Source organism: Elephantulus edwardii, unplaced genomic scaffold (genome assembly GCF_000299155.1).
Source record: "Elephantulus edwardii isolate Elephantulus edwardi_28Jun2011 unplaced genomic scaffold, EleEdw1.0 scaffold00090, whole genome shotgun sequence".
NCBI lineage: Eukaryota > Metazoa > Chordata > Mammalia > Macroscelidea > Macroscelididae > Elephantulus > Elephantulus edwardii.
The window spans coordinates 6,585,725-6,602,439 of record NW_006399840.1 but is presented as its reverse complement, the minus strand read 5'-3'; the positions used below and the strand labels follow the sequence as shown (position 1 = coordinate 6,602,439).

Here is a 16,715-nt window from a genome sequence, read left to right as displayed (position 1 = left end):
TGATGTACTAACTTGTTTTGGGCGTGAGGTAAACACTGAGAGCAGTAATAGCATCATTTGAGGGATCATGATAGAGTTCAGTTACAAGAAGATCATTATCCTTCATCCGTAAAGGGAACTTCTGCATATCTAAAGAGAAAATTACAGAGCGTTTAAATAAGCACATCCTCTATTTAAAACTGAAAAAGTATTGTTTTCTTGTTCCTATTTTAAGTCATATTAAGAATTCCAAGTAAAAATACACTTACCTATGTAATAGATTGATCCATTGTTACATCCCAGCAGTAGGAATGACCCAGCAGTGTCATAACTTGTTATAGGAACAACATCTTGAACCTAATGTAGTGAGATTGTTGTTAGATAAAAATTATAATGTATATATTCTGCTCAGTTTCCTCAAAATTTTCAAATCTTTTAACAAGGAAAATATCCATTTAACTAGGGTTTAGAAAATAAACTTTCATTATATACAGGTACATGAACATGTGCTCAGCACTCTAAGAAATAATTTTATTACTACTACTACTATTACTTTGGTAGCTCTGGTGGCCTAGTAACAAGAAGCTGTGCTGCAATCCCAAAGGAACATGGTTCAAGGCCACTAGGTGCTTCATGGAAGAAGGGTGGGTAATCCCCTCCCGTATGATTAACTGTCTCTGAAAACCCACCAGAGGGTCTGCTCTGTGTCCATTCTAAATCTATGGTACACAACTACCACTCTGAAAATGAAGCTCTGGTGACCGACTGGTAAGTACGCTGCAATCCCAAAAGCACACAGTTCTGACCCACCAGTTGCTCTGTGGGAGAAGGATAGGCAATCTCGTGTGATTTGGTCCCTCTGAAAACCTGCTGGAGGATGAGCTATGAGTCAGTTCTGACTCAATGGTACACAACAACAACACTGAAAAGATAATGATCTCTATTTTCAATGTCCCTGATCTGGATTTCATTATTACAAAAACAGAACAATCCAAAAGCTTTCATATTTATCTTTGCTTTTCCAGGTATTAAACTAGTATTTCCAAGCACTCAAACTAGTCTATGGAGTAGAAACTACTGATAACTGTGTTTAAAAATAGAACAGCAAAGGGTATGATTTTCACTAACGCCTTTCCCAAAGGTTTGCGCTGTGGCACTGAGATATTCATATTTCCCACTTATAGTAAAGATGTAGGTAAAAATTCATAGATTACATTTAAATGAGATACTAGATGCACATCACAAAGTTTTGCATGCAAAAATAAAAAGAAAATCCTACTGGATTTTTTTTACTAAAAAAAGTAAAAAATGTTAAGTAACTTTTATTTATAATATTTGTTAACATTTAAAAGGTTAACTAAACTCTACTAAATGTTGTTGTTGTTATGTACTGTCGACTCACTTTCGACTCATAGCAACCCAATGTACAACAGCCCTAAACCCTGCTCTATCCTGTGACAATCACACTGTCTCCAATATACCCATCCCGATTACCCCAGAATCAATCCACCTCATAGAGGGTCTTCTCCTCCTGTGCCGTCCCTCCACTCTCCCAAGCATGATGTCCCTCTCCAAGGACCTGGCCCTCCTTACAACATATCCAAAGTATGTCAGATGAAGCCCCAAACTCCTTGCCTCAAAGAAGCAGCCTCTGTACCTACTTAACACAAGAGTACTTATTGTGTAGTTGATGTTATCCATGAGAATATGTATGAGACTGGAGATAAGGGACTTGAAAGATTATTTTTGCTCTTAAGAAGCCTAAGAACTTTTAAGAAAGAAAGATAAAAACAGTTAACACTATAATCAAACAAAAAGAGGTGGAACTCTCCTCTCACTGTGGGAAGAGTTAAATCTCATTTCACTGTGGGAAGAGTTAGTTAGAAGATCAGAGAAGAAATGAAGTCTGAAAAAATAAAATAAGTTACAAAGGGGAAACAGCACAAAAGAACAGCAGCTAAGAATTGAAAATTTATAATCTATATTAATTCCATTTAAAAATAATATAATAATGACCAAAGTTGTTTATGGCTTAGTTCTGTATGTTACTTCCTTTTTTTTTTAAAGTAGTAAGTTTCTCTTTTTTTAATTTTTTTATTATTTTTATGTGCACATGTACCGTCAAATCAGATCTGACTGGTACAGGAGGAGATTGTCCCTCCTTCCCCAGCAGAGTATCTGGTGGGTTCGAACCGTGCGCCTCTGGGATTGTAGTTGCAGTTCCTTGCCACTAGGCCACCAGAGCTCCCCTTATATGTTACTTCTTGCTTTCACGCACAGTTGAATTACAATAATGTTATCTCTGCAAATTGTCAATCATGACATTTCTCTCAGGTCATGCTTTTGTCTCACCAGAACCAACAAGTTGTAGTAAGTGAATACTGGAATTTTTTTCCTTTTTTTTTTTAAAATAAATTTTATTAATTTTAATGAAAATTTACAGAGATTTTTAATTTCCATTCATTCATTGTTGCATTTTTCTCCCTACCCACTCCTCCCCACCAGTTTGCTCTCCTCTTTGAAAAGTAAAAGAAAAATCCTTTCATTGATGATATACAATTTACCTCCTCCCCTCCCCCGAGTACACTCCACTATGCAACCTTCATTCTGGACTCTTGTCATAACCATAATACCCAATCATATATCATTTTTAAACTGTTCTCGTCCTAATCTATTTCAATGCAGCATACAGGACAAATACTGCATAGTGCCACTGTTGTAGAACAAGATATCAGGGTTGGGTGAATACTGGAATTTTTTAACAACAAATTTGTCAGGAATAGATAGCAATCCTTTACATTAACTGATTTCACTCCCCAAGTGGTTGCTGCTTGCCACTGAACTGATTCTGACTCATGGTCCTATGCTGTTGTTGTTATGTGCTGTTGAGTCGTTTGCAACTCACAGCGACCCTATGTAGAACAGCCCTAAACTCTGCTCTGTCCTGTGCCAATCTGTCTCTGAAAAACCCATCCCGATTACCCCAGTCACCGAATCAATCCACTTCCTAGAGGGTCTTCCCTTCCTGCGCCTGCCCTCCACCCTCCCAAGCATGATGTCCCTCTCCAAGGACTGGTCTTTCCTTACAACATGACCAAAGTATGTCAGACTAAGCCTCAGAAACCTTGCCTCCAAGGAGCAGCCTGGTTTAACCCTCTCCAGGTTGAAACTGTTTGTTTTCTTAGCAGTCCATGGTACCCTCAATACTCTTCTCCAACATCAAAGCTCAAAGGCATCAATACTCTTTCTATCCTCCCTGGTTATTGTCCAGCTCTCTGATGCACAACAAGTGTTTGCAAAGACCATGGCCTGTATCAGACACGCCTTAGTCTCTAAAGAGACACCATTGCTCTTTTGTACTTTAGAGAGGTCGCTAATAGCAAACTTTCCCATCGCTATGTGTCTTTTAATTTCCTGGCTGCTGGTGCCAAGAGTGTAGATTGTGGAGCCAAGCAGACTAAAGCTGTGAACAATCCCCATCCATCCTGATGCTGACAATTGGTCCAGTGGTGAGAATCTTTGTCTTCTTGACATTGAACCTCAATCCATACTGAAGGCTCCAGTCTCTGACCCTCAGCAGCAAGCACTTCAGGTCATCCTCAGTTTCAGCAAGCAGGGTTGTGTCATCTGCATAACGCAGATTGTTGATAGATCTTCCACCAATCCTGACCCCACATTTCTCTTCATAGAGTCCAGCCTCCCGGATGATCTGTTCTGCATACAGGTTTAAACCGTATGGAGACAGGACACATCCCTGTCGTACGCCCTTCCCAATTTTGAACCATGCAGTGTTTCCTTGCTCTGTTCTGATGACTGGCTCTCGGTCCAAGTATAGGTTTCACATTAGCACGATCAAGTGTTCTGGGATTCCCATTCTTCTCAGAGTCAGCCACAATTCGTTATGATCCACACATAGGATTTTCAAAATTATGACCTTTGAGAGATTATTACCACACCGGTTTTCCCAGGAGCTTCTAGGTGGTTCAAACCATGAACCTTTCTACTAGTTGTGAAACTCTATAACCATTTGTACCATCAATTAGCCCACCCCCAAGTAGACAAGATTTTTTTCCTGTTCAGGGTCCATTTCAACCCCAGAATCTTCAGAGAATGAGAGGGAGAAATGAAGCTATGGGACGCCTCTCCATATTGTGTCCAGTTTTCAGTGAACCACTGACAGCTAATTGAAGCTTTCTTTTCAGTATAGGGAAAAAAAAGTAGAGTAAGTGTAGAGAATGGGGTAGATTACAGAGACACTGGTACTACTGAAAAGGAGCTCTGGTGGCCTATTGTTAAGGAGCTGTGCTGCCAACCTAAAAGCAAGCAGTTCAAATTCACCAGCTGCTCTGAAGTTACTGCCTTGGAAAACCTGCTAGATGGGTCAGTTTTAACCTGATGGTACGTACCAACAAGTACTACTGACCTAGGTAGCTCTGGTGGTGTAATTAGCAGGGTGTTGTGCTGATAACCAAAAGGTCATGTCTCTTTGGAGAGTCAACCACACCAGTGATTATATGGGAGGAAAATGGTTACTATCCCATGTGAAACCTCAGGAAACCCAAAAGAGGGTCGGCTATGTGTTGGTTCCAATTCTACAGCAATGATAGCGTTTTTATTACTGATCTCAAATTCTCATCTTTTAGCATAAGCAAGAAATCAGATTGTATGGTTCCTCACTATTATCCTAACAACTTCATAATAAAATCCAGAGAAACCATACTATTAGTGTTATCTATTATCTAGCTCAGGGATGACAGTCATAAATCTGAGATGCAATTAAAATGTCTGTCTTAAAACAGTACACGGTGACTATTATTAATTTCTACATGCATAACTGATAATTTTTAAACAGTCTAGAATCCTGAGTAATTCAAGGACCCCAGAATCTTTCAACCCAATTTCTTTAACCACATAATCATTTTCACATTTTTTATCCTTGTCTATTTTTTTAACATCATTTCTTTACCCCACCCCATTGGAGATTAACTCATGATGAGGATTCTCGTGTAATTCTAATTACAGATAATCTTCCATTACTCTGGTAACTTCCTGATTGTTATATATCTTCTCTTGTAAAAAATCCTTTTTGGCTTCTTGTCCATATGTAGAATATAAAAAGCCCTGGACCAATTTTTTTAGTTTTTCAAATGTTGGTAAATAGCGACTAGTTTCTCATACCACAAGAGGATACATTTGTACTCCCAATTCTCACTTAAATTTCAATTTAAGTAACTGGTTTTAATTTCTCAAGTACAGCATCACTCCAGTCCCTAACCTCTCCAGTGCTCCTATTCCAAAATACAAACAAATGTCAAGTTATCTTTAGTATTATCAAGTAAAATTTTCCCAGTCTTTTTATGGACTGAGGCAGAAGTTTAAAATTTCCAGGTTTGATTCCCCCCCCCATTTTCATTGCCCTTACTCTTATTAAAACTGTCAACCCTAAAGCCTTGATGTCTGGTACGAATGTATATGTGTACAAATAAATATAATTTAATTCTTAATAATTTATATCGTTTTAACATTTTTATCCAGTACATTTGTGTTATAGAGAAACTTCTGTCAGCTAATTCAGTGCTGTTACTATAAATCCTAAAGAAGCAAATATAACATACCCAGGACAGTGGCCAGCATAATATATATAAATGCTAGTTTCCTCCCCGACTAATTTTGGACACAGATTCCACTGTTCACCCTAAATGTTCTATACCTAAAATGCAAGGGTTCTCAACTCTAGTATAGAAAAATAACAATCAAAAAATCCCCTCAGTACTACAGAAACAGTACTACCAGGAAAAACATTAAATAAAATTAACTTTTTCAATTCTTACATGGCGTACCTAGTCCATAAAAACACAACAATTCCCTCTGAATCCCTCTCCCAGAGACAATATTTTCTCAAGGTCAGGTTGTTCACTTCAAAGCTAGCGTGTGACTTACACTGTACCACTGGCTAAAGCTCTTGAATTCTCTCTCTGGAATGTGCACAGTGTGAGTTCTCTGATTCTTAGTCATTAGAGTATTGAACGAATTGTCAGTACTAATGTACCAAACGACGAAGAACAGGATATCCAGCTCGTGCTCCCAGTTCTGAGAGATTCTAACCATGGAGTTTCTAATCTAAGTCTAAATGTAAGCTTACAACTTGGAAAAAGATGCCAAAAAGTTGCTATTCTGTCATTTAACTAAATCTAAGTGGACTACTTATCTGACAACACTAATTATTTCCTATTAATTTTTCGAGACTTAATTTTGAGGAGGAGATTAATGAAGAATGGAAACAACAAAGATTTCCCAATAAATCTTTGTCTTACCCAAATTATATACAATTTTTTTAAAAAGTTTAATTAACATTTTATTAACAAGGTCTTTAAGAGAAACGGCTATACCAATAAAACCTTCAGGTTTAAATACACATGTACATGCACACACACACTCACACACAATTTTATGACTGACTTGACTCAAATATTGGCAGTAAATTTTCATAAGAACTGCAAGTATTGTTCTGTGTACTTTCTGTGTTATTCATGGACAAAACTGTTGCTAAAGGCCAAATCAGAGCTTACTCAAACAGTGTCACAAGCTGTCCCAGGAGTCAGTCTAGGATCAGAACTGCCTGTTGATTTCCACTTCCACAGATCAGATGCTAGTATTTCACTCTATACTGCTGCTGCACTGTATTACAAGAAATTCACATAGCCTTTTAAGGCTTGTTTGCTCCAAGGACCCTCAACTTCCCAAGGTCTTCCTAAAATGTAGTATGAATCTACTTTGTCAGATACAGGTTTTTAATCCATGCATACACCAAACAGAAAGCATCATGTTACACATGGGACTAAAACTTTAAGAATAAATATCCTCATTGGGGAAGGGGGTGTGAGGGAAATAGGAAAAATCTGCTCCCAAAAACAATACATTCAAATTTTATAAATAAATTAGTATTAAAATAAAAAGAAAGAATAAATATCTCCTTTGAAGAAGCTAATCTATTTCTTAGGATTTCAAAAGGTATTACAACTTTTGTTTGCAATGTTAAAAATGCTAGCAAAGGACAAAGAAGGTAAAAAAAGGCGCAGCATGCTTTTTCAGAAACCAAATTTAGTTTTATAGCACCAACAGTATAGCTTCCCCCAGACACTAAAAACATAAATTTGACATAACTGCCTAATTAAAATGAGAAGAGTTACTATTCAATACTGAAACTTAAGATTATAATTTATACAACCATCACCAATTACAAAAGCCTCTGGTAGCTTAGAGGTAAGAAGCTGCACTGCCAACTCAAACGCAAGCTTTTTGAATCCACCAGCTGCTTCACAGGTGAAAGATGGGCAACATCCTCCCATCAATTTATCGGCTCTAAATACTCGCTGAAGGGTCAGCACTGAGTGGGTCCAACTTGATGGCACACAACAATAATCTAAACTTCAGATCCATCAAAACCAATTTATTACATTCCTGGGGCAATGATTTCCACACTGCCCACTATTAGTCTCTAAAACATGGAACTGGCCATGTCACTCCTCTGCTAAATACTTATAAGTTTTCCTCTATTCTTCAGAATTGGGTATCAAGCTTTCCAAGGACTCTCATCTTTTCCTTCCTCTCAACTTCTCTTGAATTTCTCTTCTCAATTTAATATGTTATCTCTTCTGAGCAAGTCCCACATTTTCAAACAAATCTGTACTTCCATTTAGGAAATGACTACTTTTCTTTCAAGGAAAATAAAACTTTAAAAATATCCAACCAAGGTTTAAAAAAAATCTACTTATTAAAAAAAAATCCTTGAAAGCATAGTCAAGTATGTATTTAGAAACAAATTTACTTCTAAATATATGTAATACTATATAAAATAAAAACAACATGAATTATATGACAAGTAATAGAGTGGGTAAAACACTCAGTTACTGACAGATGGACAGTTCAAACCCACCAGTCACTGACTAGGAGAAAGGTGTGGCAGTCGGCTGTTCTACAGCATTACTACGAGCTGGAATCAACTCAGTAGAGAGTAGTTTAATTAAAACTAACCTGCCAGTGTTGAGTGACAGCATTCCACACTCCTACTTTCCCTGTATGGCTTGTGGCCACCAACTGGTTACCAATGAAGAAGAGAGCATCCACAGGAACACCAAGGCTGAACACTCCTTAAACAAAAAAAGGAAAAGCTTAGTCAGTCACTATTTTATAATTCATTACATTTCAGACTGAAAAATATGTTCAAGTGAGTAATCTTCATGTATTCTGATTCACACAAATTATGTGTGACATAGGGACTAAAAATATAAATAACAAAAGTCTCAAGAATTTTGAAAGCAGGTAATTCTAAGCTTGTCTTGATCTGATGTTGAAGCGGTTTCAGCTGCATCCAGACTAAGATGGGCCAGGAAGAAAACTATCCCACTGTACTTCTGAAAATCAGTCAGTGAAAATTCTGTAGATTATAACAGAACCAATCAAAGAAGGAAATCAGGAATCATTTATTGTGTAGAGAGGTCACCATAAATTGTGGCCAATTTGATGACAGCTACTGATACAACGTAATATATATATAAAATATATATATAATATAATATATATTTTTATGTATATATATATACACATAAAATGAATAAAACTAATCAATGACACAGTGATATATATATACACATATGCATATATATATATACACACACACACACATAAATGAATAAAACTCTAATAGATGACAACTAACAAAATATAGATATGTTGCTTTTCAGCAGAGTACTGCAACAGAAGTCAGGACAATCAGAGTTGAAACGCTGGATATGTGTCTCCCCAGCTCACACACACACTTTTCTAGTTCTTACTTTACTCACCTGTAAAACAGAGTCAAACTTTAATTTCTCAAAGGTCAAGCCTAGCTTTAAATTGTTATAATCTGATTCTGACACTTAAATAGTATTTATTATCTTAGCTCTTTGAAAGACATAAGAAACATCTTTTTAATAATCATGGAAATTAAACTACACCTATGAAATACTGTTAATCTGTTCCAAGGTAATTTTATTAAAAGAATAAAATTAAAAGGATACCTATCATGTGCCAATGTGAAGTTTCCTCAGCATCTTGCTGAGAAAAAAAAAAGACATGAAAAACTGAGGAATTCATGGGGACAAACAAACCAATTAAATGCAATAAAAGATTAAAAGCATAAACCAGAAAGATTACTGGCTTCTAATTTCTTCTATTACATCAGTGATAGGTATGTCTGTTTCTGTTCAGAACTATGTATCACAATAAGAGAAGTAGTCACTGGCCATAGCTCTGGTCGCACAGTCCACAGGTACTTCTGCAGCTGATCCAAAAGTCACACATCTCTGGTAGTTAGAATCTCTGTCCCTTGGACAAAGATGAGCAATCTCCTCTAGTGTAATTTATTGTAACCTTCACTTAATGTAGTTACAGTTACAGCCTTGGGAAAACTGCTGGGGGTCAGCTATGAGTCAGTTTAAACTACATGGCAACAAAGAAGAGAAGGAGGAAAAGGAGTAGGAGCAACAGCACCTCCCTAATATATGTACGTGTGTGTGTGTGTGTGTGTGTGTGTGTGTGTGTGTGTACACACAAAAGACTCCTATGGAATATCTTCAATATATACGTTTTTATTTGCATAAATGTCTAGTTACACAACATAAAAAAGTACCATCAAAACCCAACTTGTCATCAGCCAAAAACCAAAAACACGAAACAATATAAAATCACCCAGAAAGTTAAGAAGCCCTTGACCAGAATTAATTAAGACGCAAACCTATCACCTCAAAGTAGAAAGTAATTTCATATTATGTCCAATTTTGGGAATGCTTTTCTACTAGTCCTATAATTTTGAGATCAAATTCTTTTTCAGACCATGGGAAGTCCATGACATCCTGTACTAAGATAAGCTGTAAGAAAAGCAGAAATAGGGCCACCTTCTCCTGCGCTCTCTGCTCCTCGTCGATCCAGATTGCCCTCTCTTCTTCTGCAGCCTCAGCCGCATCCCTGAGACACGATGGTGAAGGTTGGAGTAAACGGATTTGGCCGTATTGGGCGCCTGGTCACCAGGGCTGCTTTTCACTCTAACAAAGTGGATATTGTCGCCATTAATGATGCCTTCATTGACCTCAACTACATGGTCTATATGTTCCAATATGATTCCACCCATGGCAAGTTCAATGGCACTGTCAAGGCTGAGAATGGGAAGCTGGTCATCAATGGGAAAGTTATCACTATCTTCCAGGAGCGAGATCCCGCCAACATCAAGTGGGGTGATGCTGGTGCTGAGTATGTTGTGGAGTCCACTGGTGTCTTCACAACCTTGGAGAAGGCTGGGGCTCACTTGAAGGGTGGTGCCAAACGGGTAATCATCTCTGCTCCTTCTGCCGATTTCCCCATGTTTGTGATGGGCGTGAACCATGAAAATTATGACAACTCTCTCAAGATTGTCAGCAATGCCTCCTGCACCACCAACTGCTTGGCTCCCCTGGCCAAGGTCATCCATGACAACTTCGGCATTGTAGAGGGACTCATGACCACAGTCCATGCCATCACTGCCACCCAGAAGACTGTGGATGGCCCCTCTGGAAAGCTGTGGCGTGATGGCCGTGAAGCTGCCCAGAACATCATCCCTGCATCTACTGGCGCTGCTAAGGTCATGGGCAAGGTCATCCCTGAACTGAATGGGAAACTTTACCGGCATGGCTTTCCGTGTCCCCGCCCCCAATGTGTCAGTTGTGGACCTGACCTGCCGTCTGGAGAAAGCTGCCAAATATGATGACATCAAGAAAGTAGTAAAGCAGGCATCAGAAGGGCCCCTCAAGGGCATTCTGGGATACACTGAAGACCAGGTTGTCTCCTGTAACTTTAACAGTGACACCCACTCTTCCACCTTCGATGCTGGGGCTGGCATTGCCCTGAACGACCACTTTGTCAAACTCATTTCCTGGTATGACAATGAATTTGGCTACAGCAACTGGGTGGTTGACCTGATGGTTCACATGGCCTCCAAAGAGTAAGATCCCCTTGGACCACCAGCCCCAGCAATAGCACTAGAAGAGAGAGAGAGACCCTCAGCTGCTGGCGAGTCCTTGCCCCAACTTGATCCTCTCACACACTGAGAATCTCACATCCTTGACACAAGTTTCCATCAAATCCCCCTGAGAAAGGGGAGGGGCTTGGCTAGCCCATCCTGTCATGTACCATCAATAAAGTACACTGTACTCAGCCAAATAAAAAAAAAAAAAGAAAAGCAGAAATAACGCAAAAGAGAAAAACTAGTATCAGTTTCTCTAGAAAAGGAAACCAAGGAAAGAAGACACTCTGAACGATCTCACATATCAGTCCAGCTTAGCTCAACAATCTTGACTGCCATCCATAGGGAAATAAGAGTATTACTAATGAGGACAAGTCCCTGTCGTAAGGGGTTATTAGTGGAAAAAAATACTGCTTATAGCAGCAGAGATGGTTAGGATGGCACAGGATAGGACAGGGTTCAAGATCTGTTGTTCATAGGGTTGGTAGGAGTCATACTTAACTTGATGGCACCTAACAACAACTGTATAGTACCAATGGAGGAGGAACACTGTCTTCCATAAGTTGTATCAAAGGGAACCTAGCCTGGGGATGGGGGGTGAACTCTATCATATCTATACCAGCCCCAACAATTTTCTCTGGAGGGTGATGTCGGTGTCTTAAGGGTATACGAAACAATAAATAGTTTCTCTTACAGGGTGTGAACGTATTGTTACTGGATTATTCTATAGCATAATTATCTATGCCACAATGTTGCTATTAGGTGTTATTCAGGTCCCTTTCAAAATGAAGCAAAGCCTAAAGCTACCTTCACTTACTGTAGATACAAGTGGTAATGTAAAATAAAGATAAAATCCTGTAATTGAGTTTCTTTCTGTATAATTAGCAGTTTATTAAAATTCCAGATATTAGAATGGTAAAAGTTTTACCCTCTATAGTTGTTACAGGAAGACCTCCACTGCCAATCAGGATAGAATAACTAGCATTAAATTGGTCCCTCAAGCAAAACTACATAAATTGGATAAAATAAAACAACTGGTTTTAAACACTGGGTAACAGGGAGCAGAAAGATGGGTAAAGTACAAAACAGGGGCACCATTTACCCTGGCTTTTGGCTTAAAATACTTTCATGACTACGGGAGATAAAGACTAAATGAGGTGGAAACAACCTAAGTGCTCATCCACAAACGAATGGATAAGAGAAGCTGTGGTATATTCACACAATGGAATACTATGCTGCATTGTAAGACAAGGAACTCATGCAATATTATTCAAAATGGGTGACTCTGGAGGACATCATGCTCGTTGAAGCATCTCAGTCACAAAAGGACAAATACTGCATGGTGCCACTGCTGTAAAACAGGACTGACCTCGGGGTTGGGGAGAGACTGAGAAAGATGGGTTCAATAATGTATACCACACTGAACAGATGAGGAAGAAAACTGTTTAAAAGGGATATGTGATTAGGTATTTTTGTCATGACAGGAGTCTAGAGGGAAGGCTACATGGTGGAGTGGACCTGGGGGGGAGGGATCGTAAAACAATGAAAGAATTTTTCTTTTACTTTTCCAAGAGGATAGTGTACTAGAGGGGAGGGTTGGGAGGGGAGAAAAATGCAACAATGAATGAATGGAAATCCAAAGTCTCAGTAAATTTTTACTGAAATTAATAATAAATTTAAATAAAACAAAACAACAACAAAAGACTAAATGAAAAATGATGGTTTCCTTGAACTGCACCCTCAATGTTTAGAGTTGGGACAATTGCTGGAATTGGTTGGAAATGTGAGCAAAAAGACAAGAAAAGAGCGGGATATGCTAGGTGGAAGGGGAGAAGCATTTGCCTAGGAAGTTTCTGAGGTCCTTGGCCAAAGCTAGAATGCACCTAGGTAAGATGGGAAGTCAAGGACTGAAAGAGGCTGGTTTGGGGCCGAGCTAAGTAGAGATACCAGAGGTCACAGAGCAGACATCATAGTTTCAGCATAGGAGCTAGTGTCACGTCATCCGGCAGAAGTTCCAGAAAAACCAACTTTTAGGAATAAGGACCACACCCTTAAGTAGGAGTCATAACTTGAAACTAAACAGTAAGTCAACTGAGCAGCTGGTGGATTAACAACACGGTAACACAATTCACTAAGGACTGTGCCACCAGAATATCCTATAAACAATACAAGAATAATGTTGGATGCAAAGTGCAAAGTAACACCTGTTTTTCTTTATTAATCACTGTATGTACCTTAAGTTTTTACTACAATAGTCACGTTTAGTTTTTAGAGCACTTCTTTTATGGAGCAGAGGGTATGAAGCGGGAACTGCTTCACGCCTACAGCTGCACAAAAGTTACATGTCTGTAGGTGATAAACTACTCGTACTGATTCTCCCTCATAAGATTGCTATGAATGCTTTCTGTTACTGTCTCATTGAGCTTTCTTGGTTAAGAACCAATTTTCCAGACAAGCTACTACTAGCCCTTTTTTCCATGGCTATTTTTAGTTTTTCTATTATTCAAATATAGTCTTTTTTTTTAATATATTCTTATACTGGTACTATACTATCTGTTATAATTCTACAAAATAAGTACATATAAAAACAATTTCACATATAATATGTATGGACGAGCACCATGGATACTCCTTAGACATGTCAGCACTTTGTGAAAATATGCAGTTCTATATAATGTTTAAGGTATTTGTACAAGTGTGTATTATTTTAAAAGAAAATAAAAGTGGCTGGCATTTCATGAAACAAAGAAAGAACAAAAAAGACTCCCAAGTACCACACTAAAAATTAAACCAAAAGAAACTCCTCTAAAAAAATCAAGGTGCCCCAGTAACAGCAACAAAGTTCAAATGGGCAGCAAACAACAAATGCTGGCAAGGTTGTGGAGAGACTGGACCCCTTATTCACTGCTGGAGGGGAGGGAGCTGTAAAATAGTACAACCACTATGGAAGGTGGTCTGGCACTTTCTTAAAAAAGCTGGAAATAGAAATGCCATTAGACTCAGCAATTTCACTATTGGGGATTGAGCCACAACTCAAACAGATTTATGCACACCCATGTTTACTGTTTCATTATTAACAATAGCAAAGACATGAAAGCAACCCAAGTGGCCATCAACAAATGAATGGATATAAGTCACACAATGAAACACTATGCAGCATTAAAAAACAATGAACTTGTAAAATATTACATAACATGGGTGACTCTGGAGGACATTATCTTGAGTGTTGCATGTCAACCACAAAAGGACAAAGAATGCATATCATTGTAATAAAACAGGACTGACATGGAGGGTTGAGGGGAGAATAGGAAAACAATGGATAGGTAAGAAACACTGCATTGGACAGATGAGGGAATGAACTGTTTAAAAGGAATATATGATTACACATTATATGTATGACAAAAAGTCAGAATAGGAGGTGCACTGCAAAATGGACTGGAGGAGAAGGGATGAAAATGTGCAACAATAAATGTATATTAAAAAAATTTTTTAAAAAACGATGTTGACAGAAGGGACATCAGATAAAAGATCATATACAGAATGATTCTATTTATTTCCAATTCAAAACAAAGCAAAACCAGTACACAGTATCAAAATCAGAGTACTGTGCACAGGGTCAGTATGAGACACAGCTTGATGGCACATAACAAAAACAACATTAAAAGGAGTAGGCTATAATATTTCTCAGTTCTTTTGCTGGTGAAATCAGTATGTTCAATTTGGGGAGGAAGTATACATATTTGATGTACATTTCTGTATGTATATTTAGGATTAATAAAAATCTTAAAATATAAAAAAGTAAAAAATAAAAAAATCATGGTGCAACTGGAGAAAAAAAGTAAAAAACACACAATCTATGAAAATACTATAACAAAATAACAAAGAAAAATAAGCCTAGCAGGATAAAGAAGCTACCAGTAACAGAAATGCCTGCCAGAACAAAATTTACAGCTTTTAAAGGACAACAACCTTCTATAATCCACATGTCCATCAGATAATAAAAAATTTCTAGATGAGTAAAGTTGTAACATGTGACCTAAAATCAAATGGAAAGATGACCTAGACAGGAATATCAGATAAAACTTCAAAAGAGCTATTGTTGTTATGTGTGATCAAGTTGCTGGTGAACCATAGTGACCTGTGTACGCTCTGAACACTACTCTATCCTGATCCAATCTTACTGTCTCTGAAATATCTACCTCCATTACCCCAGTCACTGAGTTAATCCATCTCATTGAGGGTCTTCCTCTCTTGTGATGTCCCTCTACCTTTCCAAGCATGATGTCGATCTCCAAGAACTGGTCCCTCCTTCCAACATGTCCAAAGTATGTCAGACAAAGCTTTGTTTCATCCTCTTCAGGGTGAACTAGGTTGCCTTCCTAGCAGTCCATGGTATATGCAATACTCTTCTCCAGCACCACAACTCAAATGCATCGATTCTTCTTCTGTCATCCTTAGTCACTGTCCAACTCTCTGATGCATAGCAAGTAACTGCGAAGACCATGGCCTGGATCAGGTATACCTTCGTCTCTACACTAATATCACTGTTCTTCTATACTCTGGAGAGATCACTGACAACATATTTTCCCAATGCAATTCAACTGTTGTTTTCGTGGCTGCTGGTACCAAGTGACATATTTCAACATGAGGCTTGAATTTGTTCTGCAATTTATTCAGATTAAGAAATGCAAAACGAGTTCATCTCTTTGGATTTTCCAACTCCAGCTTTCTGCACATCAAAGTCAGGCTAAGTCATTGCCATTGAGTCAAAAAACTCAATGACAGACTCTCTGGCAGACTCTCCAGTGAGTTTCTGAGGCTGTAAAACGCATGGGAAGAAATAGTTCTCCTGAGAAGATGCTGATGGGTTTGAAATACCAGTGAGAGGTGCAGCCTTCGGGTTAGCAAAGCAACTTCCTAAAGTCTACACCACTAGAGCTCATTATAATACATACATCTATGGGGGGAAATTGTACCTAAAACACCGGAACAGAAGGATCCGCATGTGCAGGGAGAGGGTTGGGCTTAATTAGGAGGTTGTACAATGTGATAGGTGGGGGGAGGGAAACTGGAATAATCTGTTCTCGAAATAAATGTAATCAAAATCTGTAAATAAACTAGTATTACAAAAGAAAATAAAGTGAGGGAGCAGGCAAAATATTAAGACAGAATATGAGCAGAACCTCAGAAACGGGTGGAACCTGGTCATAGTAACTACAGAGGTCAAGTGTTAAAATTAGGGTTACAAGCAGCTACTATTACTGACATTCTGACCAGCATCACAATAGTTGGGCCTGAACAGGAGATAAAATCTGAAGTAGAACTCAAATTTTTATTAATAACAAACAATAACAACTCAGAAAGCCAGAGAATCTAGCACAATAGAGAACAAAGACTTCACTGTGAAACACTATGTAAACCTTTGTTGTTATTGTTATGTGCCATCGAGTCGCTTGCGACTCATAGCAACCCTATGCATAAGAGCTCTAAACGCTCTTCTATCCTGTGACAACCTAGCCATCTCAAATGCACTTATTCCCACCACTCCAGTCACAGAATCAATCTATCTCATCGGAGGTCTTCCTCTCCTTCGCCGCCCCTCCACTCTGCCAAACATGATGTCCCTCTCCAAGGACCTCCTTGAAACATACCCAAAATATGACAGAAGCAGTTTCAGAATCCTTGACTCCAAAGAGCCTTT

General features: G+C 38.5%; 1 protein-coding gene across 2 annotated transcripts in view; it reads right to left on the bottom strand.

The window, feature by feature from the left end:
• Positions 1–16,715, bottom strand: part of KCTD3 (potassium channel tetramerization domain containing 3) — a 91,430-nt gene that overhangs the window by 30,668 nt on the left and 44,047 nt on the right. For both annotated transcript variants that reach the window (XM_006890558.1, XM_006890559.1), the window contains exons 10-12: positions 8,014–8,129; positions 249–336; positions 13–129 (exon numbers count right to left, since the gene is read on the bottom strand). In XM_006890558.1, coding sequence (XP_006890620.1) covers positions 13–129; positions 249–336; positions 8,014–8,129 — 321 coding nt within the window. The remainder of the gene's footprint in view (positions 1–12; positions 130–248; positions 337–8,013; positions 8,130–16,715) is intronic.